The sequence below is a fragment of the Marmota flaviventris genome, chromosome 9 (genome assembly GCF_047511675.1).
Source record: "Marmota flaviventris isolate mMarFla1 chromosome 9, mMarFla1.hap1, whole genome shotgun sequence".
Classification (NCBI taxonomy): domain Eukaryota; kingdom Metazoa; phylum Chordata; class Mammalia; order Rodentia; family Sciuridae; genus Marmota; species Marmota flaviventris.
In genome coordinates, this window is record NC_092506.1 from 106853444 (window position 1) to 106869638 (window position 16195).

At 43.0% G+C, this 16195-nt stretch overlaps 1 protein-coding gene across 2 annotated transcripts in view; it reads left to right on the plus strand.

The window, feature by feature from the left end:
- The window catches only part of Ubash3b (ubiquitin associated and SH3 domain containing B), a 144932-nt gene that overhangs the window by 91508 nt on the left and 37229 nt on the right, over window positions 1-16195 (plus strand). The window contains exon 2 of one of the 2 annotated variants that reach the window (XM_027930800.2): window positions 15272-15325. In XM_027930800.2, the coding sequence (XP_027786601.1) occupies window positions 15272-15325 (54 nt within the window). Of the gene's footprint in view, window positions 1-15271; window positions 15330-16195 lie in introns of both variants that reach the window. The other variant, XM_027930801.2, reaches the window with a different exon arrangement.

The window sequence follows — 16195 nt, forward strand, 5'->3', positions numbered from 1 at the left end:
CCACAGCAGATCTCAGACCCTGGGCATGAGGCAACAGGACTCCAGGCACACCCTTGCCCTCCATTGAGAAAGGCTGAGCAAGTCTCTTCACCACCATTTTGCCGCTTTTTTCTCTTCTGTGCAATGAAAATACCCATGATGCTCTACAGCTGTTCTGAGGAGTCCTGGGAGTGATTATATAAACGTCTTTAGCACAGCTCCAGCACTACCACCGCACTGACGCGGCACTTGCTCATGAGTGAGCTCCATCCTCCTGCCTGAGGGCAGCTGCTGCTTTCCTGGTGTTCTGCTTCTTCCCCCAGAACATTCTCCACCTTTGATGCATCCTGGAGCACTTCCCCATAGAGCTGCTGGCCTTAGACGGTGCCTGGGGATTTGCCATGGCTCTGTGTTAACCTCCCACCCTCCATATTGCCCCCCCAGGGACACCTTTGCCCCCAAACCAGCTGGGCTGTCCTCTGGGAAGTCGCAGTGACTCTGCACAACAGATGCTATTGCTCCAGGGGAGCCCTTATTTCCATGGTGTTCTACAGAACCTGTAACCTAGAAACAGAATCCTCCGGACTGACAAGGAGTCAGAGACTGATGCCTGAAATGTGAAATTGAACCCAGCAGCTTGTTACAGGACTAACCCACATTCTGCTCTCAGAGATCTCCCTAAAGAAAAAGCCCAGGAAAGCCTGCAGAAATGGTAAAGTCCTGGAGCAGATATAGTCCTAAAAATATGAACCATGGCCATATTTATTGTGCACCTATCATGGGCAGGAGACTGTGCTATGAGAAAACATCTAGGATCTCACAGTAGGAGCACCATGCCCCTGGCTTGCTGGTGTCCTTGGGCAAGACAGAGACAGTTTCTGATCCTCAGTTGCTCAGGCAACAATACTACTTCAATGTATACAATTGATTGAACATTTGAAGCCCATATGCTATTCCCTTAGGAAGTGAACTCTGCAAAGTGGAGAATAAAGGTCCCAAGGGGAATGCTAGTGACTTAGGATCTAAGATCTTAGGAAGGAGAGGCAGCCTTAGCAAGCCTTTCCCCAGAGCCGGACAACTGTCGCCTCCCAGCTCATGGCCATAGTGCCTCTCTTTGGATCCTTTGCTGGGCAGAAACTCCTATCCTCCCATGGCAGCCTGGATGACTATGGCCGTGGAAAGTGTTGCTTTCCTGCTGTCCTTCCCCTACTGCTCACAGCTCCTCAGTCTCTCCCCCACTTTCTTCCTGACCCAATCTAAATTTCCCTGCCTGACTCCCAACAATCTGTGTCATCAGCCCTCCTTGCCGTAGACCTCCTGTGCCAAGCTCACCCATGGCTGACTGGTTTCCACCTCTGAGCCTTTCCTTGTGTGATTGAATTTCTGGAAAGCTTTTTCTCTCTCCCCAAATCCTAAACACTCTTCAAGACCTTCCCAGATGGCCGTGCATGGTTTTAACAGAGAAGGAATCTGGGTCATTCACTGCCCAGTCTTGAAATATTTCTGTTAGCATGGAACTTAAGCTTAGTCTAGGAAAACTACAAAGATTGATTAGGTAATAAGCATAGGTATATGTGCAAATGTTATTCTGTTAAGTGACTAATGTATGTTAGACATTGTGCTGAGCCCTTCAAATGCATTGTCTGCTATTAACCATATTCTACCTTGCAAGGTAGGTGTATTAGCCCCATTTAAGAGATTGGGAAGATGAGCCTTAGGATAACTAATTTGTCCACAGCCTTTACCATTAGAAAGAGTTTGGCTCCAAAGAATGTACTTTTTTAACACTGCAAACACTCCCACCTGTGCCTCTGTGCAAAACACATTGATCTTGTGAGGAGGAAAAGCATTGTCTAGATCCTAGAGAGACTTACAACAGAGGCAAAGAGAAATGTGTTTTATTATGTCACCACCCATGGTCTAATGGCTGGTTTCCCAATTACAAACTGCTGTCTCCCTGCAGCAGAGACCAGAGCTCCAGCCCCTTTTTAGCAAGAACAAAACAAGGCCTCCCATATGGGCTGCTGGGCCCCACCACATAAAAACATCAGGGAACCTAAACAGCATTTTCCCTGCTAACCACCCCCTGAGGAGATCTGCTTAATAGGCCCTTTATGGTTGGAAGGGAGAGTCTTGTTGATAGGGATGGGGGTGGCTGCAGGTTGGAGTTCTTCATCTGGTAGGCCTGCTTAAGCCCCCAAATAGCTCAGTAATTTTTTTCCTTTCCTGATTAGCTTTCTAAAGCACATTTTCCTTCCTGTAGGCCAGCCTTAGGGGTAGCGGCCCCGGCACGCTCTCTGTCCCATTGATTGTTAGATGTGCAGCTCTCAAACAGGCCACAATGGCTGAAAGCAGAGGCCATTAACCCCAGCTCACTGAAAGGGTTCACCGCCAGGAGACTGATTCTGAAACTGGGACTTTAGGATCAATATATCTTTCTCCATTAGGTTCATTTCCTCCGAAGGAAATGGATAGGACCATTATGGTGGATGCGTATTGACAGGCTTCTCCATGGCGGTCTCTGCCTCATGGGGAGAAGGCTGGGGGTGGGGGCAAAATGTGGGAGATAAGGTGGTTAAAGCGAACCACTTGGGCTCTTGACAAGCCTATTTTACTGGTCTTGGTGGCAAATAGTAGCTGGAATTCCTTGTGTGAAAGTGATAGAATAAATGGCTTTTCATAGGTATAGAAAATTATGACATGAATTTGAATATACTTGGAAGGAGTTCGGACTCATGGAAGAACTTTCTGAGTGTGACAGTCATTCAGTGATCAAGAACCATTGTTGAGTCTCCTTTTCTCAATGTCTATAAGGAGAGAAGAGGTTTCCTTTAAGAGTCAAGGATAGTCTTAAATACAATTTTGTCTGACCATAAGGAAGGATGGGAAGGATCTTCTCAAGGTACTTTGCAAAGAATTGCTGTCTAACACTCAAGGTTGCTTCTGAAACCTCAGAACTCTTTATACATGTCATATTTTTTCTTCTCAACTTTCCTGTGGGCTTGATCATCTCCTCTTCTCTGATGATGGGCAAACTAAAGCCTTAAATGAAAAAGTGACTTCCTTTGGGGAATGGACCTGAAAACCAGTGTCCATGTTCTACACCTAAACACACCTGCTGGGGCCACAGTATTTGGCCAGGCCTAGATTTTACTGTAGTCGGGAAGGTTTGGATAAATGACACTGCTGTTCTCCTTGGTTTGTGTGGCTCTTAGCTCATCCTTAAGTGTTTCTCACCACTGTGACGGGTGACATTTGGCCTCTTATCATCAATTAAAAGTGGAACAGAATTTTGTTGGCCACTGGCAGCTGAGGGTGACATCAGAAACTGAAGTTTCAATGCATGAGCATTAATAGATGAGAGGAGCTGAAGAGCATGAATTCAAGGAATTAAATTGGCTGCTTGGCAAGTGTTATGGTTTGGATACTAAGTGTCCCCCAAAAGCTCACATGTGAGGCAATGCAAAAAAGCTTAGATAGAGGTGAAATGATTGGGGTATGAGAGCCTTAATCTAAGCACTCCATTAATCCTCTGCTGGGGATTAACTGGGTAAGAACAGTAGGCAGGTAGGGTGTGACTGGAAGAGGTGGGTTAATGGGTTAATGGTGGGTTAATTGCCCTTGATGTTTAAGTTTTGTCCATGGTAAAGGGAGTCTCTATCTCTCTGTTTCCTGGCATGATGTCCTAAGCCTCTTACTTCTGCCATACTCTTCTGCCATGATATTCTCACCTTAGGCCCCAAAGAATGGAGTCAGCTATCTATGGACTAAGACCTTTGAAACCGTGAGCCACAAAATGGACTTCTTCCCCTTTTAATTGTTCTAGTCAGGTCTTGGTCACAGTGGTGACAAAACTGACTAAAACAACAAGCTTCTCCTAGCTTTGGCCACTGGAGTGCATGGGATCACATTGGCTCTATATCTCATATCCACTTGCCCATCCTCATACACAGTTGTCCGCACATGGGAAAGTGCCATCCCTGGAACCAACCTAAGCCCAACAAGAGAGAAAAAGGAAACATGCGGAATATAGTTTTGGGTGGTACGAAACCTTCATCAACGGAAAAAGGTAAAATCCAGGAAGAATGAACATTAAAAAAAAAAAAAAAAGCCAAAGAAGTAAGTTAATTCTAATTCAGAAAAAAAGATCAGAACTTCTCCCTTTTAGATTAGCAGAGTTTGTTTGGGTTTTAGTCATAAAAGCCTTTTTCCTGTCTAGACTTGCTTCTACAGAGAATAGATTTGGTTTTACCCTCTCTTTTGGAAGATAAGAGAGAAGCCCTCTTCTGATATGGCTGAGATAAATGTTGGGCACCAGCTTAAAGACAGACCAACACTGAAGTTCTCCATATCACCATCCCTCTGCTCCCAAGAAACCCTGGTCCCACCTGGAAGGCATCCAGGAATCAGGAGCACATCCCTAGGATCACACACAATAAGAGGTTTATTGTCCATCTCCGCCTGGGTTTCCAGAGAAGGGAGAACTGGGGGTCCATTAGCCAAGACATTTTCCAGGGTTTGGGCTCAGTGCTTCCACACTGATGAGTGGGGCTCTTGCTTTGAGCTGAGACTCAAGGATGCCAGCTTATCCAAGTCCTTTAGGGGACAAAGGGTAGGAGAAAATTAGTGAGGCTACTTGCTCAAGACTCCAAGATTCCAGGACTCAGCCTAATTTGAGTGTTCCTAATCCAAAATTTGAAAATCTGAAAAGCTCCCAGGTCAGAAACTTTCTGAACTATACACAACACTCAAAATTGGCAGGGGGAGGGGGGATTGCAGCATTTGGGATTTCAGATATTAAGGTTCAGATTCTCAACCTGTTACCAATACCAAATTCATTTACTTGCTGCTTGAAAAGAGCCTAATGAATCAAAGTAATGTTGTTTCCAGCAAGGTAAAAGATTCAGTAACCCAGAAAGACCCAGAAGATGGTGAACTATCATCCTGAAAGACCATCTTAGCACAAGTTTTAAACTCCTTTTATCTTTAGGTAGCTGGCAGTCTGTTGACTTACATCAGTCTTCAACCAGGAGGAGCAGGACTAGATAAGTTTCAGGTATAATAACCTTATGGTACTAGGTTAAATGATTAACAAGACTGCCTACTCGGAAGGAAAAAGGCTTTTTCTAGCAAAGATAACCATGAACCTAGCTACAAAATGTAATGTCTATGCAAATATTTCAAAAATCTAAAAATAAATAAATAAATATAAAACATTTCTGATCCCAAACATTTTAGATAAGGGATACTCAGTCTTCATTTTGGAAGAGAAATGATAAATTTTTCATCTTAGAGGAGGAAGTTTATAAGACTAGAAGTATCTGATAATTAACTAACCACTTTGGTGACCACTGCTTGATATGGCCACCCACTGAATCCCAGCGTTCTTCATCTGTAGACCTTATCTCCAAGGTATGAGTCATTTGGAAACTCTGGGAGCTCACATCTGTTTAAGTCCAGGATCTTGTGCCCAGGCTGTTCCTGGGCCAGGATGTGGCCTCAGTGTCTTTACCCTCATTTTCTCACTTCATTTGGTTTCTTACAAGGTCATCTCACTCAGATGTCACTTCTTGTCACCACACTAGACATCTTCTCCTTCTCCCTTTAGAATCATAGCGGGTAAGACTTTATCTGTAGAGGAAAACTCCTGTATTAAGCAGCATGGGTGGCTAGGACACTGTGGGGAGAGGACCTCCTGTCTTCTGTGGTTAAAGAGAGAAGGAAAAGTAGAGGGTGGTAGAGTTGCGGAGGGTTTCTAGAGTCTTTCTCAGCAAAGCTGAGTGGACCAGAAGCATCTCTGAGTGAGAATGTGGCCTTAGGAGTCAAGAGCTATCATGAACTGCCTATGCTGTTCTGCCATGGATACAGAAAAAGCAGGAGTCAGAAGAAGCATGAGTGATAAAAATAGGATATAGTAATAGGACATTTTTAATTGGTTCTGGCATGCATTTGCATGGGTTTATTTTACCTCCCTTTGGATGCAATCATTCTTCCAGTCTCCCCTCTTCAACCCATGTCCCTAAACCCTTCCCTGAAACAATCCTTCTGACAGTAGTCCAGGGTCATAGTCAAATGTGAGTATGGAAGAGCAGAGACATCTAGTAATCATTGACAGAAAAAAAATTTAAACAAATTAGGAAATATCCTTTCCCCCGCAGCTTTATTACTTGACAGATGCTAAGAGCATTGTTCAAAGCCCCGGGATCCTTATACTTTTACTGTATTTCAAGGCAGTTGGGGTCGGGTGGGGGAACTTGACAACAGAGAGGCAAAATAACTTTCCCCAAGCCATGCAACACAGAAGGATGGAGAGCAAGATTTTTGAAGCTCTGACTGCAATCAGGTCTCACTGGGCAGCAAATGTGGCCCACTGAAGAGAACACCTGCCCATGCTGTGGTGCAAGAATCTGGTTCTGAAGCTGGTATAACTGAGCAATCTGGGAGCCTCACAGATATAGTGCATTCCTGAGAGCAAGGACAATGTCTTAATGGCCTCTCTGCATTTTACGTGGACCTTCGGTGCTGAATGCATAGCTGTTGACATGTACTACTGGATGGGTTCCTCATCTGTAATAGAATAAAAGTGGCTGCTACATTGAGAGCCCTTATGCAAAGTTTCTTACCATATAAAAATAATTTCCATGCAAAGGAAAGATTCTAACCTCCATAGTCTCAAGCTGCCTGCAGCCCCAGTGCTACATAACTTCCCTGAGAATAGTCAGGAATAGCTAGACAAGATTTAGTGGTTCTGGTGGGTGACTCAGTGCAGACACAGTGTCCTTCCACTCCCACAACCAGGGAATTCCCACTCAAGAGGAGTGTGGAGAAACCACAGCAGTGCCCTGTCAGTAATATAAAACCCAAATATTTGGATTAGGACCTTTTATCAACAGTTTGAGATACCAAATCATGTATTCAAAAAACAGAATGAAGCATCTGATCTCCCAAGATTGACAGCTGCTCGGTATAGTAGTCCCCGCTTATCCATTTTCATTCCATGGTTTCAGTTATCCAAGATCAACCTTGGTCCAAAAATATTAAATGGAAAATTCTAGAAATAAATAACTTATAAGTTTTAAATAACTTTTATGACAGACAACTGAAATGGTTAGATTTTTAGTTGTTAATCTCTCTAATTTATAAATTAAACTTTATCATAGGTGTTATGCATAGGAAAAAAACATGAAATATTTATAGAGTTCAGTACTATACACACTCCCCAGCATCCACTGGGGTCTTAGAACATACCCCCTCCCCATGGGTGAGGGGAGCTATTGTTTACTTTTTTGCTGATTCATAACTTTTAATTATACTTCCAGAACCAAGCTTTGGAATGGGATAGTCACAGAGATCGGGCTCTCGCTTTCAGAGCTAATCCACCCAGGGGCAGTCAGGTGCTAACAATATGGGCTTCCAAGTTTGTCATGAGGGTTTAATATCTGTTAAGTGCATGGTACATAAAGACTTTCATCATTATTGATGTCTTCATTTTTCTCCTACTAGAGAAACAAATACATGTAGAGTCACCTGTTTGTCCTTGATGCTCAGGTGGCTGTCAGCCTCGGGATGCTGCAGATCAACCTACAAAGATGATCTATACTGAGCAAGCATTCAGAGAACACAGAAAAGGACTCTGACATTCTATCTAAACTTATTTTTTTTAAAAAAAAAAAGCATTGTTTTTTAGTACACCCTAAAAGAATCCCTCAATATTCCTTCATGATACTGGTGGCCTCTTTGTGTAGCTGAACTCACCCACCATGAAGAAAATGAGTTGGGTTCTGCCTATGTCTCCCCATCCCCCTGTATAGTGCAGCCCATTAAGCTGATTTTGAGAGAAGAAAATGAGTCATCTCATTAATTAGGCCATTTAAAATTGAATTAAAAGTGTTAGGTGTGGAAAACTGAGCAACTGGCATCCTGAAGGTTGAGATTTTTTTTTTTAATCCTGAAGTTTGTATTAAATATTCAAAAAATTGTGATGGTCTTAGCTACATAAAGGAAATATATCATTTAATTTTGGTTTCACAGGGACTTTTATCCACTTGGAGGATTATGTACTTGACCCCATGTATTCTCTTTTCCTCACAAATAGGTCCTTGGTCACAGAGAACCAGTGCATAGAGCAGATGGCATGCCAGAGGCCAGGAGTTAATGTCTATCAATTCAAAATCAAAGACAATGCAACTCCAAGTACAGGTTGAACATCCCTAATTTGATCCCTAATTCAAAAATCTGAAGTGCTCCAAAACCTAAAACTTTTTAAACACTAAAATGCTTTTCATTTTCAACTGTTTCAGGCTTCAGATTTTCAGAGTAGAGATGCCAAAGAGGTAAAGTGTATGCAAATATCTCAAAACCCCAAAATCTTCAAAATCAAACACTTTTGGTACCAAGCACTTTGAATAAGGGATACTCATCTTGTAATTGAAAAGCTCAAAAAATTAGTTCTCTAATTGAATCAAGGTCTAGGGCTGGGGATATAGCTCAGTTGGTAGAGTTCTTGCCTTGCATGCATAAGGCCCTAGGTTCAATCCCTGGCACCATTAAAAAAAAATGTCTCACTATTTCGAGTGACTATATGTCCATTTATATATATATATATATATATATATATATATATATATATATATATATATATATATATATATATATGCATGTGTGTATAATGTAGAATTATATATGTAGTAGGCAATATATATATTATTTTTTATTACAGGCATTGGAATTTTGTCAAGTGGCAATAATATAAGAGAAGGACTCTCCTTCTAAAGCCACATGGAGGTTCATGCTAAAGAACCAGGGGTCATACCCACCTGCATTAGGGATGTCTTGAATATTTATTGGTCTCAGTATTGAATCAGTTAGGAGCAGAAGATATTCCTTAGACAGGAAGTAGGATCTCAATGGTGGCCCAAAAGAAATGTCTTGGTCACAAAAGAATAAGACAAGGATTCATAGTCAAGAAAACATTCTAAGCAGTGGTACACGCTTATAATCCCAGCAGTTTGAGAGGTTGAGGTAGGAGGATCATGAGTTCAAAGCCAGCCTCAGCAAAAGCAAGTCATTAAGCAACTCTATGAGACCCTGTCTCTAAATAAAATACAAAAAAGGGCTGGGGATGCAGCTCAGTGGTCGAGTGCCCCTGAGTTCAATTCGTGGTACCAAAAAAATAAAAGAAATAGATAACATCCTAGGAAGGAGATGCCTAGCAACAAGATGGTTCTAATCATGAAACCTGGATCAATAACTACCACCCTCCGCCCAAACTTGTTTCTACTCCTGCACTCTCTCTCCTCTGAAATGTTCCAAAACCCCAAACTCCACCATCCACACTGTCAAGCTATAGTCCCAGGACAGCCTCTGAACATTGCTCCATCCACAATCCAAACATCATTCCAACATCGCCACCTCCACTGCTCTAGTGTACGCTCTCCAGGCACCCTTCTGATCTGCGGTCAAGACCTTCTACAGTCTCCCACCACACCCATGGGGCTTCAGGGAGCTTATCTCCCTTGAGTCTATCCCTCTGTTCCAATCCCAGCATGCCACTCTGGCTGAACATCCTTCTCCGATCCCCACTGCAGATGCAATCAGGTCTAAGCTCTCTAACACAGCATGCAAGATCTTTGTGAGCTGACTGCCGCCTACCTTTTCAGCTTCATCTTTATCCACTCCAGCTTTTCAGTTTTTGCCCTAGCATCACCTAATTCTAATTTCCCTCTACATACAGTGCTGCCTCTGGCCTTCCTTCTTTTGCTCACACCCTTCTTTTCCCTCTATCTAGCTTGCTACATCATTTCTTCTTGGACAAATTCCAAAACTCTCAGGTCACAGCACCTTTCATGTATCAGTAATTTTTACATAGAGCTTGTGGCCAACATAAATATCCAACAGTTCTATTTATTCAGTATTTAAACTCAAATACCTTGGTAAGTATTTGTGTCCTAATAACTTAGGAGGCATTTGGAAAAAATAAATAAATAAATAGAAAAAAAATAGTATTTTTATTTTATCCTTAAATTATCACCACTATTTATTAATGGTATATGTGTGTCTATTGGGCACTATACGACTGCTCAAACCACCACCACTCTTACTTTCTGTTTCACATGGATTTTTATTGGGTAATTGCTGCTTTATATATATATATATATATATATATATATATATATATATACACACACACACACACACACACACATATATACACACATATATATGTACATACACACATATATATTAATTATACATAATAGTGGGATTTGTTGTAACATTCTTGTACATGCTTTCTATGACTGCAATTGCCAAAACCCCAGCTTCACAAAATATGATATCAAGAGAAATGTAACACAATCAAATATTGAACCTTGAGCTGGCTTCAGTGGATGATGACTATCACATTGTTACCTCAAATATTAAAATGATCTGCAAGGCACGGTGGCACACACTTATAATCCCAACAGCTTCGAAGGCTGAGGCAGGAGGATCACAAGTTTAAAACCAGTGAGGCCCTAAACAACTCAGTGACACCCTGTCTCTAAATAAATACTTTAAAAAGGTGGGCAGGGCTGGGGATATGTCTCAGTGGTTGAAAGTCCCTGGGCTCAATCCCCAGTACCAAAAAAAAAAAAAAATTGAAAAGATGCGAAAGCACCTCTTTGTCTTTGCCTTAGTAACTGGGTCTAGGTAGCTCTGGATAAAATATAAGAACTTCAGACCTAGAAACTCTTTACCGTGGAGCTAGAGCCCTTAGCCTGAGCTTTCTTGGCACTCCATGCGCTATCCTTGCCCTTCACGTACTGCATTATAAGAACCTGCTCTGTGTGTCTTTCTTCCTCTATGAGCAAGACCCAGGCTCTCCTCTTTCTATACCATATGACAACCCAGGGCCTGGCTGGTGTCCAACGACAGGAACTCAAACAACAGGAGGGCCAGAGCCATTGTGGAATACCAGAGAACTAGTGTGGCTCAGAGGGACTCATCCTTCGAGAGAGTTAAACAGGTGATTCCTGTCAAGCTCAAAATCTGTAGTTGCGGCAGAGAAGGAGAATCTGCTGGACCTGGAAGTAGCACCAGCCTGACTCAACCAATGAACCAGTGGCTCTTGTCCCTGAAGGGTGCCAACCAGTCAGAGTACAACACTCAACACACTCATGGTTTGGTTTTAGGTTTTCATTTGGTTTCTGGCAAGAATTTCTTAAGAGTAAATGATAAAAGGATGGGGGCGGGGGAAGAAGGAAAAAGGGAAGGAAAGAAAATATAGAGGAAGGGAGGGTGGGGAAGGAGAAGGATTGGAGGAAAGGATGCTATATACCTCAGGCAAACTCAGGAGAAAGGGATCTGTCCTTTGCAGGCTGTGTTCAAAGGCACAAGAGTATCTCTGTGACCCTGGGACCAGACCTACCTCCTGACCTAAGATCATTGGAGCTGAGAGATCATAGTGGGAGGAATCCCAGCAAAGCCAACAGGCCATCTATGGATGCCACTCGTTCCTCCCCTTTTGGCTAATTTCCTGACAGTTACTTCCCTGATTTCTTGGCTAGCCATTGTTTTTGTCTTATTTGTGCTGTTCTTCCCCATCCCTGGTAGACATGAGAATTTGCATTAATTTTTTCACAGTCTGCTATAAATGAACCCTAGACATAACTGAGAAAGTTAAGACCAGGATCCGAAGTCAAATTTATGTTTGTATGTGATAGAACTTCCATGAATCACACGGCTCACTGATTTTAACCAAGAAGATCCCATTGAAATTGTTCATTACTATAATCCCTTGCTGTAATCCGATAGCAGAGCTACTGGTATCTCAGTTTAAAGAGATGTCCGTCTAGCCAGATACAGTGACATATGCCTTTAATCCTAGTGACTAGAGAGTCAGAGGCAGAAGAATTGCAAGTTTTGCAATTAAGTTGCCTGGCAATTTACCAAGACCCTGTCTCAAAAAAATAAATAAATAAATAAGTGCTGGGGATAGCCAGGTGTGGTGGTGTATGACTGAAATCCCAGTGGTTTGGGAGGATGAGGCTAGAGGATCGCAAGTTCAAAGCCAGTATCAGCACCTAGAGAGTCCCTGAGCAACTAGCAAGATATTTGATTTTGAGATGGGAAGAAGAAATCAAATAGATTTCTTCTTCCCATCTCAAAATAAAAAATGGGCTAGGAATGGGGCTCAGTGGTTGAATGCCCCTGGGTTCAATGCACAGTACTAAAAGAGAGAGACAGAGAGAGTCTTTTATTTGCTTAAGGTCTCAAAAAGTCTCTGAAATGAATCCTCAGCCAACTTCTGAGTCACTCAGAGAGTAGCAGATGTTCTGGCTCGGCCTGGGGTTCGGGGTCCACCCCACACACTCCCACTTCTCCCAGCATGGCCCCAGTGGATGGCCGTGGAGCTGGCGCTCTATGGCAACAGTCTCTTTAGCTGGGTGAAGAGGAGGAGACTTGTGTTACTGATTCCTGTGTTGGGCTGTTCTGTAGGCAGAGTTCTGGGAACAAACTCAACCCAAATCATTGCCAACCCGGTAGTAGGTGAAGAGGCCATAGGGTCTACCTGGGGCTTGAGAGAAAAGGAAAGTTTACCCTCCCTGCATCCTGTCTAGGAAATTTCACTCCTCTATTTCAGATCAATAACTACTTTCTAAAATTTAAACACACAAACACACACAGAAACATTTAAGCATATTACTTTCAGAAAGTTCTTTCTGGTAACTAACTTGAACCCTTTGTCCTGTAGCCAGCACTGATTTTATTTTGGCTGATCCTTACTAGAATGGGTGCGTCAGATAAGATAACCCTCCACAAAATTAAGGCCCTTTCAGACTTGTCTTCTTTAGAAAGAATTTGGATTTCCTTAACCTTTTATCACACGGCCTTATCACACCTAAACCTTTAATTATCTCTCTCAATTTTTTTCTTTGAATCCTGTCCAAAACATGTCTTTTGAGTTACAAAGATCATAACTTAATTAGATCTTTCATTTCAAGAGGATTCTCCTAGTTCCTCAGAAAAAATAAATTAAATTTCAGTCAGATGTATTTCATTGAGGGAAGGGCGTAGGAAAAAAGAAATTGGGTGGTTTATATAAATAGCACATTGTCTGTGCCACAAATGAGTTTGGCTTTTCCCAATTGTTTTTTAAACAATGGGTCCTTTTTTTCGGTGAGTTTAATCCCTCAGAGATTCTAACCTCCAACAGATCAAGGTTGGTCTGCCTTTGTGGGTACGTGGCTTCCCTATTGACAGAAGTGAGGTCCCTGGCCTCTGTCTGGCACAGCTTGGCTGCAATGAAGCACCTTGTCAAGGCTGGGGAGTGAGTGTGGGGTCACTGTGCTGCGGTTTCAAGGGACCCCAGGGTCTGTCTTGCTTTTGCATATCTTCATCTTATTGTCTTTCACGATGCTGTTCTAACTGACTGTGCAGATGTCTTTATCCTGATCTCTGCGTATTTGCTCAGATTTCCACGGGGAAAAGGAAAGTCTTTGAATGATTTTCAGATGTGGAGCGGAGCAGCAGAGCCTGGCCTTCACCCAGCTGTCTCTTAACCAGGCTGCTTTACAGCACGTTTCTTCACTTCTTTCCACCTGAGTTTTCCCTTGTGTAAAATAAAGAAGTTGGACTCATAGATGATCTCTGAGGTCACTTCCCACCTGACCCGGAGGTTATCACAGCCTCCATCATTCTAATTGCTCCATAGAGAGGTATGAAAAGGAAGGAGGATTGATTGAGTTCTGGAGCCAACTGGGGAAGGGAGGCTCAGAAGGAGTGTCAGTTTAATTTGGATTCACTCCCTGCTGTCTCCCTCCCGAGGACCCTGGATCAGTACAGTGTAAAGGGGAAAGAATGATGTTTATTGCTCATGTATGGTGTGTGGTCACTCTAAGGCTCCTCATCCACTATCTTGTTTCAACTTTCCATCTCACCATAGAGTAGAGGTACTAGGTGTCTTCCATCATCACAACCAGCAAGTAATACTACCCACCCCCACTCAGATGAGTCTACATCCTTCAGATCTCATTTGAAATGCCACTTCTTCAAAGCCACCTTCCTCAACCAGAGATGAGGCAAGAACTCCCCATGGCTCTCTGTGCTTCACCCCCATTGCATTTACCACCTGAGTGATTAAACAATTAACTATACAATGAATGTCTCAACCATACTCAACTGAAATCTTCATGAGTGTAGAGACCACACTGTTCCTTGTTGTATTCCCAGTGCCCAATGATGTCCCAACAAAAACAGTTGATGCTCTAGATAATGAGTAAATGCAAGTATGAATGTATGCATGAATGAAAGGATGGAGGGAGAGCAAAGCTGGATCTGAACCCCACTATCTGAACCCCAACCCCAATACCTGACTCCTGTGGATGTGTCTAAAATTTCAAAAGACTCTACTTAAAACCTTGTGCACAAGTGCTCACTGTTACAACCATCCTGTGAATACTAACCCACCAGTAGTGAGGCTTTCGGTTCTTCCTCCCAATGGGGGAATATCAGCATGGCTCTGTCCATGCCCTTTCCCAGTACTGCTGTTTCCAAAAATGTCTGTAAAATAGTTAGAGGAGATGGATCAGGCTCTTGGTGGTGGGAGAGGGGTGAAAGGAGATAATGACTCTCCAAACCCAATTGTCTTGGTGGGCATTTAGCCCCATGTCACTACCCTACCCCACCCCCATACTAGGGATCAATCCCAGCTCCCCTGGGATTAATCCTACAGAGCTATATTCCCTGCCCCTTTTTTTTAAAAAAAATTAATTATAAGACAAGGTCTCACTGAGTTGCTGAGGCTGCTCTCAAACTTGTGATCCTCCTGCCTCAGCCTCTCAAGTAGCTGGGATTAGAGGCGTGGGCCACCAAGCCTGGTATTGCCTGATGTTTCATTAACCTTCTAACCCATTCTGCCAATGGGCTGCAAACAAGAATCTGCTCTGTAGGGGATCTGGGTCAGTAAAAAATGAGTGGGTGAAAAGGGAGGAGGAAAAACCAAGACATGACAACTTTTAGGAAGCAAAAATAAAACTCTAATGTGGAGACTGCTGAAAATAGACTGCTTGGGTGTCAGGCAGCATGCAAATCCAATGCTAATTACATGGAAATCAGTGACAAGTCCTAACTTCCATGTGCCTTGATGTGACCCTTGGGGAAAACCTGCTGCAGGTGTCTGCTGCACACCACTGAGGATGGAGTGGGACGTGAGCTTTGATGTGGCCTCCTTCATCTGTTCTTGTCGCTGTGCTGAGGAAAGCTGAGAGGTTGCTAAAAATACTAACAATAGATATTTGATTTCTTCTTCCAGACAAAAAGCCTTGGCATCCACGGGAGGAAGAAGTGTTCAAGCAGCATGTGACTGGTTGGTATGAAATAAATAAATTGAGAAAATAGCATATAATTAACTCTGAGTGTGTGTGGATGAGTGGGGACATGCAGGCTTTCTCCAAAAGACCCTTCCAGGGGGAATGAACCAGAAGGCTGTGAGACAAGCCCACTTATCAAGTCAATTGCCTCCACTACCCTGGCCTCAGAGTGTGATTCTCCTTGGACTGGTTAAAGACATTCACAGTCTTTCCAGGATAGACCCTCCCACAATATCTGTTCTCCTCCAGCCACTTAAAGATTCACTTTTGGGAGCTGGGGCTGTAGCTCAGTGGTAAAGCATTTGCCTCACATGTGTGAGGCACCAGGTTCGATCATCAGCACCACATAAAAATAAATAAAGATACCGTGTGTTCATCTAACTAAATATATATATATTTAAAACAAGATTCACTTTTGGTGTGTAGATATGATTCTGGGCAAATCAATTTAGAAAAATATTCTTATCTTAAAGGATATCACTACCCAGGGAAGATCCTACAAAGTGACCCTCCTGGGAGCTTCCTTGCTCCTGGGAGTCACTGTGGGCTCAATCAGAGACTAAGGGACAGAATGTGTTGGAATGGTACTGGTGGATGGGGAAGGATTTGGAGTTAATGGGAGAAAGCTTCCTGGAGAGCAGCTTTAGGGTTTTTTAAGGGAGTTGTGGGATGACAAGCAGGAGAGCAGAAGTTGATGCATCTGAGAGTTGGTTAGTGAGATTCGAGAGGTGTTTTTTTACAGCACAAATGAAAACCCTTCTCCATGCGGTGCCCAGGGAGCGGAGCTTGTAGAGGGGGGATCTGTCTCAGCTCTTTCTTCCCTTCCATTATTCTCCACTGAGGCCTCCTTGGCTCTCTTCTCTCTT